The following is a 19,456-nucleotide window of genomic DNA, read 5'->3' as shown; positions in this document are numbered from 1 at the left end:
CTACACATGAAATGTAACTGTCTGGTGCTTTAGAAGGCATGAGGACTAACACTCCAACACTCCTTTGTAACTGGGGACGCATACCCACTCAATGTTTTATACATTTCTTTAGTACATCACCACATTTGTCCACTATCTGCCCCAACTAATGACTTGACTATGGCTTATGCAAGCAGAAACACATTGATGGGATTACTATAGTCTGCCCAGTAAAGTGAAACAACAAGCTTACAAAACAAGCAACGCCTCTCATTTTCAAGGCAGTATTCAGTTTCCTCATTACTGCTCATCGGCCAATTACTTGCCTGTCTACCACCGACACCGGCCTATTTTACAGAAGACAAAACCCTTTTGAGTGCTCCTTTGGAAGGTCGGGCCACTAAGGAGGCAGTGGGGTTGTAGAGCTGGCTGATCAGATCACAACAGCCGTAAGTGCCACATTCTCTCTTACAATCCCCTCACATGGTCTTTAACTTTCCATCCTTCACTGTCAGGATTGATAGATTCAGGGCACTATTCAACCAACTACAACCTCAGCAAAGACTCCAAAATAATATGGATGACAAGAAGCACATTAATAACAGCACAGCAAACCCCATTTCTGTGCTGACCGTCTTCCACAACAGTGTATAAGGTATTTGTCAAAATAATAATAATAATAATACATGGCAAGTAGATTTTGATTTTTAGATATTTAAATACTTAACTTGTATGAAAGCCTGCAAAACGTCAAGTTCACAGACCCCTGATTCAGAAAAGCTCACTCTCTGTGATAAGCACCAGTGCTAGATGTAGGTTAGGGACTTGACCACCTTGCACCTCCTCCCCTTTTCCCTTCGCCTGGTTACTTACCGGCACCTCGATGGACTGCATGGCGAGGTCACAGGGCGGCTTGAGGGCTTTGGGCCGTGTGGCGTACCAGTAGGTGGTGACGGCTGCCAGGGCTCCCATGCCCATGAGCGTGTTGGCGGGCAAGCTGCGCACATACTCCCGCACGTCACTGATCTCGGGCATCCGCAGCTGTCTCAGGAGGTCCTGGGCCTGCATGGCGTCTCTGCACTATCTGAAGGAGAGAAAGAGGGAGACAAAAGGAAAGGATGAGAATAAGACACAGAAGGAAGAGGAAGGAAGGGAGGAAGAGGAAGGAAGAGGAATGAATAGGTAGGAGGTAGTAGAGATTTATTTACTATTAACTTACCATACACAAATAACTGTGTATCTGTTCTCTGATTTTTCTAGAATGTTCTAAAACAGAGCAAACTTCCTACTTCCTACTTCCATATACCACAGCTGTAAGCAAACACTAAAACCTTGAGGGACAGGGCAAGCAGGACAGGACAGGGCAGGGCAGAGAGGCAGCTGGGACTGGGGATGACCCACAAAAAAAACCCCTGCAGGCTCATAGGGACACTGAAGTAGTGCCTCGGAGGCTCCCTATTTCCTAAAGCCATCATGACTCATTGCTTAACCGTTTTCTGGAGTTTACTCTGTTTCCTTTCATGACAAACACGGCTGCCTTTCCTGCCCCTGCTGTGCCACTCCCTGACCTGGAGGGCAGGAGTGGAGGGACACACTGGGAGTCTGGCCAGTGGCCACTAACTTGAACTAACTTTACTGGTCAAACAAGATGATCACTAGAACTATATGAGTCGCTTTTACTCAGGACATTTCTTATTACAAGAGGGACTGATGCTTAAAATCAGCATTGTCTAGTAGACTTCTCTGTATTGGTTTAGAAATCCCATAATGGCCACAGAAACACAACTGCTTTTTCACCTATGTTTGATTTTCACCCCTAGCTGTTAAGTGTTGTTCTGTGAAGTGTTACACCATGCATCAGAGGCAAGTTACAATTGACGGCAGTTTAAACAAATTACAAGATTAATTGGTCCTTCATCTATTCAATAAATAATACACGTTCATTTCTATCATTTAATATATTGAGGTACAGATTACTGAATAATGAACAGAACAGGGGGCAGATCTTCAGCAGTACTTTCACCTCTTTAGTAAAGCCAATTGCTGAAAGGATGTCTACTCAAAAGCCTAACACATTAATTATTCAATGAACAATTGTCTACCATAAAGACTACTTCCAATCACTTTGTTATTGTCTGAGTTTAATAGTGAAAGAGGCTTTCATATGAATTACCTATGAATTACCAACCTACCAAAAAATAAAAACGGTTTACAAAATGGTTTTGAAAAACATCTCTTGTAAATGAAAGTAGTAAAAAGTACTGACGTCATCCAATCCTTTTCCAACTAGAGCATTTAAGATTTCTTATATTATAAGATCCTTTTCAAAGTAACACAGTACTGTAGATGAAAACAGAAGTCCAGTGGACTCTTCTCACTAATTAGGTTCTCCTCCCTCACCAGTATTTCTCAGTACACTGGTCAAGTTACCCTTGACCTGACCCAAACACTCACAGTTTCACAGCTCACTGAAACCACAAATCCAGACTGAAAACTCCCGAAAAGCAGTTGAGGGTGGCTGATTCAGAAAGCAGAGCCAACAAGAATGTCAGTCCAGCCTCCAGTAGGCCCAAGTAGTGCTTACTGCTTACATGAGCAAAATGAGTCAAAATAAAGATGGTTGAGGCAGGAAACCACAGAATCTGTAAAAGCTCAGTGGTTGAATTTCATCAGCACAACAAGTAATAGTACTAGAAGAAAATCTTCTAGAAAGTGGAACTGGAAATGGTCAAGCAAACTAGCCTCCTACCGACAGAAGACGTGACGAAACAGCATTCTTACTTCAAATGTCCAATGACCCTGTGTGCGTCCAACGAAGCCCCGATGAGAGAAAAAGCAGCGGACAGATAGAATCCTGAGCTTGAGTGTGTAATCACTGCGAGAGAGAAACCGTGTCGGCAGCAGCAGCAGGAGGAGACTGGAGAGCAGAGCCCAGTAGCCGGTGGCAGAGCCCACTCCGCTTCTCACGACTATGAATAGCAAGGCACACCCCCCTCCCAAACAGCAACATGAGCATGTGAGTCTCTCTCTCTCTCGCTCCTCGCCACTCTCATGCTCCCTCCCTCTCACTTCCAATCTTCTCTGCCTCTCTAAATAAGATGAGAGAGAGAGAGAGAGAGAGAGAGAGAGAGAGAGAGAGAGAGCGGGGTGGGGGGGGAGGGAGAGAGATCATGACAGAGAGATTTGCCATTTTTATCTGCATGAATTGCACATAGTATTGGCAGTATCCAGGATGTACAGCCCGCCGGACTTAGAGGTCCAAGGCACCTCAGTGTAACGACCAATCTCTGCCATCTGGCTAGAGCGGAACCTCGGGTGCAGACAGGTTAATGAACTACACCTGTAATCTCAGTCAAACAGGACCGCAGGTGAGCCGTTCCACTGTGTGTTGGGGCCCATCTGCGATAAGACTGCCACGCTGCCTGCTAGGTGATAATACCGAGGAAGGAACTGCCAGGGGTTCCAGCGCATGTGTTTACCCAACTTTAACACTGGTCTAACTCTGACCACCTTGGCCACACTCACATGGGCAAACAGGGAAGTGGTCCTTATCCACTACAGGGCTGGATTATGTGGGTAGAGGGTTGCAGGGACACACTGTTCATACACATTTCTCTCTCTCTGTCAACAACGTTCTCATCCAAACTACCCCCTTACCCCTCCTTACACACCATGGCTTTTATGTGTCCAGCGTCCCTCAGCCCACTAGTACAGCCATGACTGTGCAAGGATGTGTTACATATGTGTGTGTAATAAAGTGCTAGAAAGCGTCTCAGTGTGACTATAAGTGTGTGTGTGTGTGTGTGTGTGGTGTATTAGAGTCTGTCAGCTGGTCCTCAGAGAGACATGCCTCATGGGTCACATGGGTAGGCTCTTGGCGGTTTCCAGGCGAAAGGTAACCCCCCAAGCCTGCTGCTGAGACCCTCCATACTTGGCTTGCAGCGGGTAGGAGCCAATGACAGAGCTGCCCTACCAGTCGCCCCACACTGGTCATCCAAGCAGGCGTGCACACACACGCACACACACAATGGGGGAGGGGGGCAGCAAAAGATAAAAGGAGAAGATAAGTGAATTGAGGAAGAAATTACAGGATATGGAGCATTAACCATAAGTGAGACAGACCAAGCTACATATATGACATAGAACACATAGACAGAATGACATGAGATACAGAGTAGTGAGAGTGAGCCATGAAGGCTGCTATGGACCAGCGGCTGTATATATAGTCACTGGAATGGACAAAATGGTTTCCAAAGGTGGCGAAAAGTAACTGAGGACAGGGCAGAATAGACAGATCTGGAAAGAATGGTACGATAGTGAGCTAAATAAAACCTGGTGCCCTCCAAACAGAAAGCTCTGGAAAAACGTGAGGGAGGGGAGGGGAGAGGAGCAGAAGTTGTTTAGTTGAGAAAACGCTCCAGCTGTGTATGTGACACATGGCAGAACCCACAGAACAGCCTTGAAGAAGCTCAGATCAAATCAAATATGGCTCCTAGAGTCTACACGTAAGGGATAATGTATAGAACGCCGGTTATTATTGGGAAAATAAGTCCCGACAGGGCGAACCGGACCCCGACGGGCAGCGGAGACATTCTTTAGAACACAGCTGATTAACCGTCTGCTTTCATATTTGAATGAAGTTCCAGTCCTTGCGTAGGGATATGAAAGACGTGAAATAGAAGCACAAAGCCCATTTTCCTTGACAGCGGTCTGTTATACTTAGCAACGGTCTGTTATTGAGAATTAGCAGACCACTGAACGTTGGGAAGGCCCATTCAAGTGAATGGAGCATTCTGCAGCATTATGAAGAGCCGTGTAATAAGTTACAATGAGGACCCGGTTCAGATGTGGTAAAAAAACCCTGAAACAAGACCAACATTTTAATGACATTTGAAAATTGATCCGCGGCCGCCCTGAGTTGCCCATCCTAGATTATACAATGCTGTGAGCTGGTGGGATTGTCAATTTAGAATCTGTGTGTGTGTGTGTCAGAGGTGGGCTGGAGGCTTGTTGACCTTACACACTCATTAGCACAACACCGAGCAGGCTGGATTAGCACCAAGGGCCCAACAGAGCTCCGAAAAAAACAGATCTACTCCTAATCCCACACAAGAGGCCTTTTAACCATCAGCCTCTAAGTTGCCTTTATTGCTGACTTCAATGCCTTAATCCCCGCTCAAACATTACCACTGACTAACACGCTGCTGTAAGATGGCCCATTGCTGGGTAGGCCAACTGGTTTTGGCTTTCTTAATGGCTCAAAAAGAGTAATGGCAATGTCAAGGTCACAGTCTCACTTTTTAATAGTATTGACATTCAGGAGGCAAGACATCAATACCGAAACCTTCAAAGACCTTCCCATCTTAACAGTAATCAGGAAATTAATATGATCTGTGAACGTGTTGCGTTGTACCTCATCTGATGTGTATTCCAAGGGAGGCTCCTAATACGTTTAATTGTGTTGAATAAACAAACAGAATACTGTACCTGATGATGCACAAATGTTATCTAATGTAATGTGAAAGACTAATGCAAACAGCCAGGTTGCCAAGCAGTGAAGACCTATCCATAGCCGAGAGGTGTGTTTCCATACACAAGAGCCATCCAGAGACCACACCTCTGGGGAGCTGTGCACAATGATGGACACAATGAAGGTGTTTACTCTCCTCATTATAGCCTTATGTTCTATTCTGAGATTATCTGTTTAACTATTGATGAAGAATTGCAATCAGAGGCCAGGTATACACGGCTGATCGATCTGGTGTGAGTGCCATCATGGGTTATTGACACAGACACTTGTGTTATTGACAAGAAATATTGACTTTAGGTTTGCATTGCTGTGCACAGACCTAGTGATTGCTGGCTCGGAGAAGAGAGGTGCATTCACGTCACCCTGATACACTATCACCTCCACGTTGAGCACCTAGGGTACTCCTTCACCCTGATACACTATCGTCTCCATGTTGAGCACCTAGGGTACTCCTTCACCCTGATACACTATCGTCTCCATGTTGAGCACCTAGGGTACTCCTTCACCCTGATACACTATCGTCTCCATGTTGAGCACCTAGGGTACTCCTTCACCCTGATACACTATCGTCTCCATGTTGAGCACCTAGGGTACTCCTTCACCCTGATACACTATCGTCTCCATGTTGAGCACCTAGGGTACTCCTTCACCCTGATACACTATCGTCTCCATGTTGAGCACCTAGGGTACTCCTTCACCCTGATACACTATCGTCTCCATGTTGAGCACCTAGGGTACTCCTTCATCCTGATACACTATCACCTCCACGTTGAGCACCTAGGGTACTCCTTCACCCTCTCCTGGGCTCTCCATCGCCTGCATGTCCTCGTGCTCTTTCATGATGCAAAAAGTTCATGTTCATTGTTCACCTTCCTAGTTCATTGTTAGTTTTTCTCTCTTTCAGTCTTACTTTCTATCTCTCACTGCCTGGAATGACCCCCCCCCCTCACACACACACACACACACACACACACACTCACAGTGACCTCTCATTAATCTCCTCCATCTCCATTTCCTATACTCACCGAGTCCCTCGATCTCAACCCCTCCGTCTCCCCTCCGTCTCCCACCCAATTCTGCAATCCATCTTTCTCTCTCACTCCCCTTTCTGGAAGAAAAAGCTGTTTGCCTGACTGCCATTGTCTGGACTATAGCAGCCTTGGCTAACGCACCCGTTGACCCATGAGATAAGGTCAAAATACTACTAGCGTGCGGCATCCCAATCCCACTTGGGGGGATGTGTCTGTGGTCTGTGTGTTGAATGAGTGTGTGGACAGAGGGAATATAGGGCGAAGGTCAAAGTGTTGTCTTACTACAGACACATGACTACAATCCCCACAACTGAGTATGTGTATGTAAGAGGTCCAAAGAGATGTAGGAACATTATCTAATGATGAAACAACTTGCACTTACATGTATGACAAAAATGACAATAGTGAGGATGAAAAAGCACAGTTTATCTTTGGCAGATAGACCCATGTGTCTTGACCGTAACAATGTCTTAAAGGAGAATTCCGGTGTGATATTGACCTAAAGTGTATTGAAACATGATACCGAGTGTGAACGTATGTCTCATAGCCCATCTCGGCTTGTCCCCTGCACTCCATTCCAGTTTCTTCCAGTAGCAGCAACTGGAATCCATGCATTTCCACTGAATTATTTTTGGAATCTGATCCCTTATCATACCTGTTCATTCTTACTCGTTGCTCGACTTATCGTGACTAAATTCAAGATGGCTGCAAACGCTAAACTTCGTGAAGATACTGTCTGTATAAATCGTCTTGTAAGTAAACTACCAGTGCTTTTTCAAAGTTCTCAATGTCTGGTTTTAAATGTCAGGGCCCTCAGAAGTCTACCAATGAAGTGTGGAGATACATTGAGCCTCGTAAATGGTGTAAAACAGTGATTTATTTGCATGGCTAGCCCGATGCCGAAGCACCACTATTGAAAAAGCTGTTGGTAGCATCGGCTAACTAGCGCCAGATTTTGGAGTGCAGGGGACAAGCCGAGATGGGCTATGAGACATACGTTCACACTCGGTATCATGTTTCAATACACTTTAGGTCAACATCACACCGGAATTCTCCTTTAAATCACTAATCTTTGCCAAATGTTAGTCAAAAGACCTCATGAAATTCAGGTCGTCTTATGCAATGCTGAACCTTCATCATCACAAATAGCTGCTTCGGGGTATATTGCTGTCCTCTAATACTCCTCTAAAATCCTTAACACACCAGAGAGGACATGAAGCTCTCAGACCGGGAGAAAGGGAAACTGTGGGAGAGAAAAAGAATGGAGGACTCATGTTCATTGTTCACCTTCCTAGTTCATCTTTAGTTTTTCTCTCTTTCAATCTTACTTTCCATCTCTCTCTGCCTGGAATGCCAGAATACCATGGGTTAAGTAAATTTATCTAAATTTACTTACCCCATGGACATATAAATTTACTTGTTTTATGTCTTAATTTAAGAAGATTTGGACTTATTTTGAGTCAAATCATTTTATGAGAAAGCTCAAAGTAAGTATATTTTATCTTAATATAAGATTATAACACTTGGTTAGGTTAGATATCAGTTTTTGCAGTATGAAAACCAATACACCTATGTGTTGATTGTTCAGTGGAGGTTAGATCAGAAACAGCATTCTCTGCAAGTTATGTTTTACTTACAATTTTAACCTTGCCAATTTAGCATGTCAGTTGTGACTGAATGGTTTGGTGTTATGGTGTTCCTTGACCCTTGACCTACTTAAGGCTAAGGCCTCTCTCGCTCTCTCGTTTTGTGTGGTCTGTTCTGGCAGCCACCACTTCCTACTGTCTGTCAGGAGGCTGACTTTCTGTCTGTTTGTGAGTTTGACACTCACTCACTATGCTCACATAGAAACACACACAAATCCTCATCCGCACATCAAGCAGTCATCATTCCCTTGAAAAGAGAATGATGCAAGAGGTCTCACATGCACACAAGCATACAAGGATAGCCTTCATTCACAAAACCAGGACAGATCCCTTATACATTATCACACACACACACACACAATAACATGGGGTGATGTTTAGTAAACAGGGCTGTGATGGTCTGACCTAAGGGCAAGGCAGGGGCCTGTGGCCGACAGTAACCTCCCTCCCCTCTCCATAACAAACAGCAGTCTGTCAGCTGCCCACTGGCCTCCGTCCAGATCCACAGAGAGAGGAGCGAAGGAGAGAGGAGGGGCAGAGAGAGAGAGAGAGAGAAATAGATGAGGGAAAACAAGACACTAAGAAGGGGGGAGGCAGTGTGTGTAATAATAACACTCAGAGTGACAGAGGAAAAGGCCAAACAGAAAACAGCTGGTAAACCTCCATTTCCTACTCAGACATCAACACTCCTGTCTGAACCAACTGGTCAGAGGTCTGTTTCACTCCTGGAAAAAGCCAGAATTCAGGAGGATGTGCTGCACTCATGGAGTCCTTCAATGGACATCAGCGGTCACTGTTGAAATTACAGTAAATCAGTCAGTTCCTCAGGGGAGGGGTTGATGGACGTGATAAGACCATGAAAGCCTTTAGTGAGGAGTGCTATTAGGCAGGGGTTCTCGAATTTTTTTGGTTCCAAGGAAAAGTTTCTTGGCTATAGGTCGCAGACCCCACTTTGAGAACCACAGCTATAAGGGATGCTGTAGTGTGTCTCCCCATGTCTCCCTCTTTGATAGTCTAATGTCAGATTCGGCAAAGAAGAGCGGTCAAAGGTTTTAGAGAGCCATTTAGGTACAAGAGGCACAACATGAGTGCGCTTCTGAGCTTGTGTGTGTTTGTGTTCCAGTGTGTGTTCAGGGATGACGGGGAGTAAAAGGTTAGGAAGGGAGGGATGGGGCATGTATGCTCAACAGTGCATTCAATAGTACACACACACACACACACACAATCCATGATTCAACATAAAAAAGTCACACATTTTGCGTAAATATATCAGGCTCATATGTTGAACCACTGCAGACAAAATGCCTGTGGAACAAATCAGTGAGCTCAACTAATTTCCTGTTCCTCTGGTGGCGAAAGCGGTAGAGGCAGCGTTATAGAGAGCGTGGATGCAGCTGAGCTGGGGTTTTGTGAGAGACAGAAACCCTGAAGGCAATTCCATACCTTAAACATGCTGAAACCATTTGACTTCACCAGGCCCCTCCCCCCAATCCTATCCTCCCTTTTCTTTCCTCTGGAGGACATGGAGTGTCAAGTAGCGAATAGTTTCCATGAAACCAGTATCACATGACAGGATATGTGTACATATGATATGGGAGGAGGAAGGCCTTTGTTGCCAAGGTGCAGGTAGAATTTGTTTTCATCTTAATCCAACACTGGGATTGGGTTCCTGAAGAAGAGATGATATTTGGGGTGGAGCCAGAAATGACTGTGACCTTTCACCTAAATACTTGGGCCCAATTTCTGCAGTATTAGCAGATAAGGTGGTGAGGTCCCTTCCTGAGTTAGTGCTGTTCAGAAGTATCGGACACAAGATAGAATCGAGCCATCATCTTTCATACATTAGCAGTACACTGGTTAGTGCATCCTGAAATTGGAACAAAGTACTGTAGGGTGGGTCGTCATGCCAACTAAACCATGTGAGTGCATTTAGCATTTGCCCCAAGAGACTGCTGCTGCCTTTAAGAACTGAACTACAGTACACAGTAAATACAACAATATGTTTACTTATTTAGACAGGCAAGAGTGAATCTGACCTTGGTCATGTCAACCTCTTCAGAGACACCAAAATTTAAGATCAGTTGGTGCAAGATCATCAAATTCAGTCATCTTTGTAAAACTTTGTACAAGATCATGAAATTCAAGGGAAAACAACATGGTCAAACTGCTTCATATTCCACAAATAAATGACAGAATCTGCTGGAAAATACAGCCACAATGGAAAGGAATAGACAAGGCAACTGTTTTCCCCCTGAACTAGTAATGATGGTGGCGAGTCTGGAACACCAGGACAGGCCCGTAGAAGAAAAAGGGTGTACTTGCTTGAAACTGCTATGCTGCCAACATTCTCCAAATTCTTGTTGCCTGACTGAGGCTGCAGAGATGACCAGGGAACCCAGAAAGAGCACATGTGCACTTGGGCACTGGGTGCGTCCGTTTGGTCTGGCCCGAGAGACAAAAACCAACCAAACAAAAGCACTATCCTCTCTCTGAATTGAATGAATCAATGTAATGGTCAGTTTGAGGGTTGCCCTGTTGCTGCATTATTCTCATGGAGAACTGGGTAATTTACTGACACATAGGGCTTACACAAAAGTCTCACTTCAAAGTACTTCAGATTGTGAAAGCTGCTGACCTTGCTGCAAGAGGCCCCCTAAATCACTAACAGATTTGTGCCAGAAGTTAGAGGCTTTGATACATAGGGACACCTGAAGACAGAGGACATAGTGATCTTGTGGCTTGAAAATAACTTCAGCCCTAGTACTGTAAATGGTACCCTGAGGTATATTCTCAAGTTGGGGGGATGTGTGGGTTGGACATTCATCACTGCTCCAAGCAAAAACTCTGGTATCGGCTGCAATGTCTGAGTCTCTCCTGAGAGGTCCAGGGCAATTGTCACCTATAAAATGAATGGTCCTCTACTGCTTACTGACATTAGCTACATTAGCCTGCATCTACTAATATATTAATTAAAATTAGCAATGGAAACAATGTTCCCCTGTCTCAATTCACCTACAACACTCTGTTGAGAATGGGATCTTCAACAAAGGCTCGACCTTAAAAGAATGTGACATTCGGTTGATCCTGCAGCATTAATTTAGTTATAGCTTGTCGCTCATCAATTAGTACACTCGTGCGACAAGCAAGGGAGCAGCACGCAGTCCTCGTGAAACGACAAGGCGGGATGCCACACAACAATGGACATATTGTAACCCTTTTTAAGCTCGTTGAAATATTAGCTAATTAACTGACAATGGTGTCACTCCAATGCTCTTTTCAAAGCGTGCTGCGAGCCCAGCACGATGACAACCGTTTCCAAACAAAGTTGAGTGTCACACACCAACAATGTCGCCACCCCTTTTCCGTGCTTGTTCTTGGGGGCTTTGTCTGATGGCTTGGGCAGCGCGGCCAAAGCTCGCACGAGTGTGAAATCATGAATGTAACACAGAACTCCATAAACACACATTCGCAGAAAAGACCATTGGCGATGATGGACAGAGTAGGCTACGCGACATTGGTTTTGCATCATGCCTGCACTGCAGACTAGAACGTTGGGGAGGTGGGGGCCTCCGGGTGGTAGTAGGCTAGCCTCAGTGCTTCAGAATGAGAACGTCTTATTACTGTAGGCTATGCAAGCAGTGGTTTCTAAATTTATTTGGTGAAGTAGCCTACCGTTATTTTTACAGCAATAGCGGACCCGCCAACCTCCACAGTAACATCTCTGCCATAGTCGAGCGGAAAAATAGTACAAAGTTGCACATCTTTAACAAACACTACCATATAGCCCAACACTACATTTTAAAAATCGGTTACAACATATCTGTTCTCTACTTTCTCTACCAGTCGTCGTAGACAGCTTGTCAATTTCATTCCCAATTCAACTTACGTCAATGCCACTTTAGCTGAAACCACCTCGTGGGTTCTATCAAAGACCATAAAGACAATGAATTACATATTATATTTTACAAACCTGCAAAACCGCTGCGAAGATGAACCATGCAGAAATCTTGAAAGGGATGTGGCGCTTAGTACTCCCCAATTCGTAAACCGGATACGTGGCCAATAGGAGCGGCTGTCAAATATTTTTGACGCCAGACAATGTCAGAAGAGTTATCATTGGACGGCGCTGAGTGAAATTTGAATACATTTAAGCGTGAACTTTGTACACGTATTCACTCAATTAGCATTGTTTTTGGGTGTGAGTGAAAACACTTTACTGCGGCTTGCCAGCGAATGTCATCCGGCCTATTTCTCCACAGATTGAAGGAACACCGTCTGTTTGTCACCTTCTTTTTTACATGGCTTAGGCTACATTATTGGGGTTGCTAGGCTGAATTATAGGCTAAATAGGCCTAGATATGACAGATTGAATAATCTAGAGCCTGTAAAGCAACAGAATTAAGGAATGTGAAATTTGATCAATTAAACTCTGCTATAGTTATGTTTAGATACATAATGTATTAATCGCAAAAGAAATGTTGGCATCCATTAAGTTCCACTATCATAGGAAACTGACGCTGTAAACTGCAGGAGTATGTATCAATATAGGCAATGAAGTTAAAACCTATGTATAGGCTATATCAGTAGGCTATATGTCCAGGGAGGTAGGGCAAATGCTGAGAAGTTTAAAGTGAATCAAATGTGCGGGTAATAATTACTGTAATAAATAGCGTATAGAATAAGTAAATTCGCAAACAGCAATAGAAAAAGAAAACCAAACGAAACTGTACAACGTGTTGATAGATGTAAAATGCTGGAAATTAAAGCACACATAGATCAAAACAGATTGTGCATAGAGGCTAATGTAGCCAGTAACTGTCTGGCTGATTTTATCTGGCACAGAGGTAGGGGAACAGAGGTAGTGTCATACCTTATAGTCAATTTCACTCCACCACTTCTGTCAGGCTGAGGAGTTGAATTTGGAGCAAAAGACTTTCTCTGTCCACTGAGCATAACCGAGGCAGTGTCACTGAGCATGCTTCTCCTGGTGAACGTTGTATGCTGTGGGTGATGGTCATTGCCCATGGTATTCCCTAGGTCCTCTCACTGTGTAACAAAGAGATTGATACATTATTTAATAAATTCACCATGCAATTCTGTAGCCATCAATCTCCACAACCCACAGCATGAAAACACGCATACAATACTCAGTAAAGAAAGTCTGGTCGTGTAACACTACTTTATGCAAAAAGTGGTATACGCCAACTCCTCAATTACACAACAGCTCCCTCTACTGCTAAATCCAAATAATTGCTACAAAGCAATCTAACGGTCCTGTGATGTCATAAGTTTGAATAAAAGACGCAAGTCACACCCCTTATTTCACCCACTTAATTCTAAAGCAATCCATACTTTATTACTTTTCCTAAATTCTGAATGCTCTCTCGCTCTATGACAAACCATCAAACATAGACCTAGATTATAAGCTTTAGCATAGGCCAACTTGCGACAATGAACCACATTTTCATCACTGGCGTCCGTTTGAGGAGTAGACCCATTAAATGCGTTTGAAAAGATACTCCCGGACTGAGGGACACAATGAGAGCCGTGTGAAATAATGCAAGACAGACTCACGATGGCGCACAAAGCTCAAGGACCGCGCCAGCAACTGCCCGAGGTCACTGAGGGTCACTGAGCATTGCCTGACAACACATCGACCTGATGCAGATATTTATATATATTTATATATTTGAAATGGCTGCAGTCTTAGCCTACACATGAACGGAATGTCCCAACCACACACACACACACACACACACACACACATATATAACAATGGTTTTAACACCACAAACCTTCGAAGACCAACAAATTATAAATTAAGAATGAGCTATAAGGGGGTTCGTGATTTTTACAAAATAATAGCCTACCGATAGGCCTCTACTACAGGATGTCGCTTGGCTTTGTTACTGAACTTGATTCTTAACTATGTGTCAATACAAACACTCATACTGTTCAAGCGGTATGACAATTAGCTTAATATTCTCTATGAAAACGTCTATAGGAAAGTGCATACTGGTAGGCTACGCTACACATATAGCCCAATAAAGGCAACAGCAGAAACTCACGAAAGTTTCAAGAGACCACACTATGATGTTTTTAATGTGCGCAACAACAGGCTAATTGTTACTTTTGTAGGCCTACAAAGCACATGATTAAACAAAATAATGTTGAATTTAGGCCCCACAGAGTAACCTGATGTTGTTCCGTAATATACTTAAAGGCCCCCTATCCCGTTCCGCGCTTTTCTCCAAACAGCTGACGTATGAAAGAGTGCTATTCGGAATCCCTCTTACTTTACAAGCGAATAAGGCGAACTGTACTAGTGTAATCAAGGTGACATGCATGACTGCGCTGTTGCTGAGGCCCGCCAGAGTAATTCTCTTTCACATGGTAACTCCTTACAGAGCCGATTAAACTTTCAGGTAGCTGGTCCTCTTTGTAAGTCCACCCATTAAATTAAAGCCCAAAACTGATTTGTATAGGCCCACGATTTTGTATTTATATCGTTTTCATGATGGAGGAGACAGGACAACATAAATAACTAAAAGGATTAGGCTACACGTAAATGATGCAGCAATACACCCTGAACGGAGGCTATATGTTTCCTCTTCTTCAATATTGGATACTCAGCCTCCTTAGAGAGCTTTGTGCATTTCCATGTACTTCACTTGAGATAGAAATTCTCAACCTAAAATGTACGTTAATATTATGAATGCATTGAGTAATGTCTGAATAACACTCCATGAATAACGTCACTTTGTAAACGTCTATTATTCTTCTTCGCAATCGTTCATAAGAAGGCTACCTATAGTGTATGTCTTGCACCTGTCAACTGTTTAAATATCGTAGGCTGTGTGGTATAGGGTTTTATTGGGTTTGTACTAGTCTAACAATGTTTCAGTGCGGCGAAAATAATCTCTTTGCTGAATGATATATGCACATTTATGCACTTGGGGAACATAATTTAAATGCGTTAATGCCAGTTCCAAATGAATGCAGCTACTGATAGTGAGAATACGTTATTTGTACTCTTAACATTTTTTTAAACGTCAAAACGCACTTTCAGTAATGAATTATATTGATGGATGTTCGCTTTTGGTAAGTTTTTTGTATTGCAGTGAATACTACTTTCAGAGAGATTGAGAGAGCTAATTACAGCAAACGTCTATATTATGTTTAAATGTGATACACTAACTGTGACGCATGAGGACGCACGAGGTTTCCAAATAGTAAAAATATGTTGTAATATCCGTAAACATCTTCAGTCTTATATACAATATGAAATGCATCGACAAAAACACAGACAAACACACAATAACGTCACCTAATGAATACAATAAACGCAGACTGACAGACGACGGATATAGCAGCGAGTTCAGCTGGTGCCTTATGTTGGTTTTAATTGAGACACAATTGCACAAGTTTTCAATAATCCTTAACTTGCTAACTTTAGTCACACTATAAATCTCCAGGAAAACTCATGCAAGACTGCTGGTCCCGTTTCAAGTTTGTATATATTTTAAAATGATGGTAAATTCAACTATAAACTAATGGGATTTAATGGTTTCGTCCAGTTCACTAGTTTTTTTCTTTCCGCGGCCATGAAAAAGTCTCCGTTGCTTTAGATGTCTTTTGAGTCTTTATTCTCTTTTTAAATCTTCACACAATTTTACTACTCTCCCCGACTCTGTCCAGGGTCCGTTATATTTAAACACGGCAATCTTTAAAGATTAAAACGTTCCCAGTGAAAAAAGCAGACGAGCAAACCATTTTGGCGCATGAAACCGCGTTTGAGACTGTGGGACGGAGCGCACACAATAAACCTGTTGTTAACCTTGCTGTGAAAATATGTTTGAAGAAAACAGCCAATTGTTGTATGAAATGTATTCAAGTATAAAATAATGCCCTTTGTTGAGGGAAAACTTGAGCAATGTGAGGGTACAAAAGTCCCCCTGTGGCACTTGCGTGCTCCCTTTGTGGACTTCGCGCTTTGGCGTCTCCACTTGGCGCATTACCCAGACCCCTTTAAACGCGATTGTTTCTTTCTTTCTAATGACATTTACCGGATCAAAACATGCTGTTAATTCGATCAGAAAGCTTCATCCTTCACAACAATACCAGAATAATGTCTCCCAAAGTTTGTTAAGTTGACCGAAATTAGGCAAATGAATAGAGGTCTCCAGGCTACCCCTTTCGCAGGTGACGGAGAATAATGCGCATTAGAGCCAGCTGCATTCTTCTTTATTTCTCCTCCTTTCTTTCACCGCATTATTAAAATTTAGGCCAATGAAACTATTCATTCATTTCAATAGACATTTTCTTATAGGATAATAGGATACAAATTGAGCCTCTCCAAAAAGAATCCAGTGGTGGGTAACCCTCGTGTGCCAAAGACGCCTGGAGCCTCTGGCTTGGACAGAGGCGAAGCCCGTGTGCCAGGCTCAATCCCACACCTGCCGAGGCCTGGAACAAAAATAGAGAATGTAAACAAAAAGCTTGCCATCTCCCATAAAAGATGGACGTGTCACCAAGTCGTGTGAGAAACGCTGAGAACAAACGGGGGGACTCTATCTCCAAAAGATCTCCCTTGAACTCGGCGGAACAGCCTATTAAAGGCTTACTTAATTACTCTAATGTTACTGGACAGGCCTTAACTCCCAGACGGTGCCTGGATGGAAGTTAAGATAGCTTGCTGGGATTTGTAAACAGGAGATCGTGTGAGAAACGCGAGGTTGGGAGAAAGAGAGCTCTTTTCTCCACGGCTTTGTTTTCCTCGCGCGCACTGCGCCCTGGAGGATCAGGCGGACTCACCGCTCAGTTCGCATTTCCCGCCTGGGTTGTTACTATGCAAATAATATTCTTAAAGTAATCACGTGTCTTTTGAACAGCCACGTGGATTAACAAAGCAGGTCTGCCCCCCTGCTACCCCACAGCTTCAGATTTTTACTATTTCTTTAACTGATCCTAAATGCACACATTTACCCAACGCGCTACTTTTAATCCTATAGAATAATTTATGGCAATGAATGCTTGAACCCCCTCACATGATCGCTTTATAAGGGACGGGCTTGAGTCAGACAACTCAGTCCAGCCACTTAACACCTAGCAGCACACAGAGACAAGACTATCCTGGACAAATATATTTTTGTATTTTCCGCATTTACCAAATGATGGCGTCCAAGATGAAGGATCGCAAAGTAAGTAACATCATGAACCATCTGTGCCTCCTAAATGTTTTGTATGCTTTCTTCACTAAGTTAACTCTCTGTTTTTTGTTACTTTTTGACACATTAACAATTTACATTTAGAACATTGTTGTATATATGCATCCAGCATTCAAACATCGCAATCATTATCCAGGTTGCCATTATGGTTGCGCGCGCCGGTTTGCCAAACCGCGGTCAATGCTTAATACTAATTATAAGAGTATAGGCCAAAACATTACTGTTTTACTGTGCCTGATGTTTAGAACATTTCATTTTTGTATCATAAGAATGTATTTCTGTCATAAAATAATATATACTCTTCATTGGAATAAGCGTATTCCGCAAACAGAGACGAGTTTCTCCGCCAATTTGTGTTCAGTGTCATGGCGGTTTCCATCTATATTACAACACTAAAATGAGCGGGTAGCCCTTGATAGAAAGAGGGGTGCGCTATCGTTAAATGGGATATGTAAAGGTTGCTCCTGATTTTAATTATCCAACATTTTTATCACAAAATATTTTAGGTACCTAACTGTTACATGTCCGTTTTATACATTACGCTTCAGCTGACACCTGGTTTGTTCGTTTTGTTCCTGTTCTTGAACTAGCGTCTAATATATCATATCATTTGGTAATTTTCAGAGAACTCCAGTTTCACACAAGGTGATCGAGAAAAGAAGACGTGACCGCATAAACCGGTGTCTGAATGAACTCGGGAAAACTGTGCCAATGGCGCTCGCCAAACAGGTAAGTTACGCAAAGCTGAGTCAGCATTAAGATATTTCTTTTGAAATTGCATCTAGTCAATTGTGCGCTGGGAAAGAATGTGTATGATAACACTAGTCGTAGGACCAGAGATGTACCTACGGATGGTAAAAACTTAATCTCCATTTTAATTTGATGGTCCACTGGCATATATGCGGCAGTCCACAAAATATGTACCTGTATGCTCATTGGTCAATTCACCGCGGCATCTCTCCATGCACATATAATGACATAATTTGGAAAACATGAAAGTTAAACCACCATAGTCAGCATTAGGCACCAAATAACAATGTAGGCCATAGTAATATACGCCTGGGTCTGTTAGGTGTAGGCATAGGCTAATACAGAATCGGTCGGTACACATTAAAATAAGATATACTTATAAAGTTTTCCTTTTCCTTATCCACAGAACTCTGGGAAGCTGGAGAAAGCAGAGATTCTGGAAATGACGGTTCAGTACCTCAGAGCCTTGCATTCTGCCGACTTTCCCAGAGGCAGAGAGAAAGGTGAGTTCCCGAGTCCGCTTGGTGCGCGTGGGACTCCCACGGCATGCGCGCAGACGGGCTTCTCTCAGAATCGCGACTCTGCTAGCGCACAGTAAAAGCTGAGATTGATAGGCTCACTTTAAGTGAAAAAAGTACCATTTTCGTTTTTGTACTGATAAGTCATTCGGTTAAACATAAATTAACAAGCTCTTCACCGTTAGATGGCCGTTATTTTTTAATCGTATCAAACATATGTATTCGTTGTACTACATTACACTACACCATAGAATATATATCGTTCTTAGTTTTAATTGCCTTATCATTCTTTGCAGGGGAGCTACTGGCGGAGTTTGCGAACTATTTTCATTATGGATACCACGAGTGCATGAAGAACCTGGTTCACTACCTCACCACGGTGGAGCGAATGGAGACCAAAGACAACAAGTACGCGAGGATTTTGGCGTTCCTGCAATCCAAATCCCGCGTCGTCACCGACCCTCTGTTCAGCTCTCTGGGCGCATTGCCAGACACGGCAGACTATTTGTGCCAAATGCACTCTTCTCCAGAGTACCAGAGCCCCAGTCCCACTGAGTCCATGTTCCAGCAAAGCCCCCCCGGACACTTTTCTTGGCACAGTTCAGCGCGGAGTCCAAGCATCGGTTACTCGCCGGTGTCTTTATCCACCCCGACACAGCAGCACGGCGGATACTTGTCGCCAGTGCAGGGACTTGATCATCATTATATCAACTTCATAGGCCACTCTCACCCCAACGCATTCAGTTTGCACACGGCGCAACATGCTGCTTTGTAA

The 19,456-nt window shown here is 43.4% G+C and overlaps 2 protein-coding genes across 5 annotated transcripts in view; one reads left to right on the top strand and one right to left on the bottom strand.

The window, feature by feature from the left end:
• Window positions 1–12,245, bottom strand: part of acsl1a (acyl-CoA synthetase long chain family member 1a) — a 25,219-nt gene extending 12,974 nt beyond the window's left edge. For 2 of the 4 annotated variants that reach the window (XM_042096758.1, XM_042096768.1), the window contains exons 1-2: window positions 2,761–3,025; window positions 853–1,063 (exon numbers count right to left, since the gene is read on the bottom strand). In XM_042096758.1, coding sequence (XP_041952692.1) covers window positions 853–1,047 — 195 coding nt within the window. In that variant the 5' untranslated portion in view covers window positions 1,048–1,063; window positions 2,761–3,025. Of the gene's footprint in view, window positions 1–852; window positions 1,064–2,728; window positions 3,026–12,156 lie in introns of those variants that run through there. The other 2 variants (XM_042096776.1, XM_042096785.1) reach the window with 2 other exon arrangements.
• The window catches only part of helt (helt bHLH transcription factor), a 20,347-nt gene extending 891 nt beyond the window's left edge, over window positions 1–19,456 (top strand). Inside the window, exons 2-4 of the mRNA XM_042056669.1 lie at window positions 18,038–18,142; window positions 18,570–18,666; window positions 18,978–19,456. Coding sequence (XP_041912603.1) covers window positions 18,125–18,142; window positions 18,570–18,666; window positions 18,978–19,456 — 594 coding nt within the window. The 5' untranslated portion in view covers window positions 18,038–18,124. The remainder of the gene's footprint in view (window positions 1–18,037; window positions 18,143–18,569; window positions 18,667–18,977) is intronic.

This window comes from Alosa sapidissima, chromosome 1, assembly GCF_018492685.1.
Source record: "Alosa sapidissima isolate fAloSap1 chromosome 1, fAloSap1.pri, whole genome shotgun sequence".
Classification (NCBI taxonomy): domain Eukaryota; kingdom Metazoa; phylum Chordata; class Actinopteri; order Clupeiformes; family Clupeidae; genus Alosa; species Alosa sapidissima.
This window is presented reverse-complemented; position numbering and strand designations above follow the sequence as displayed.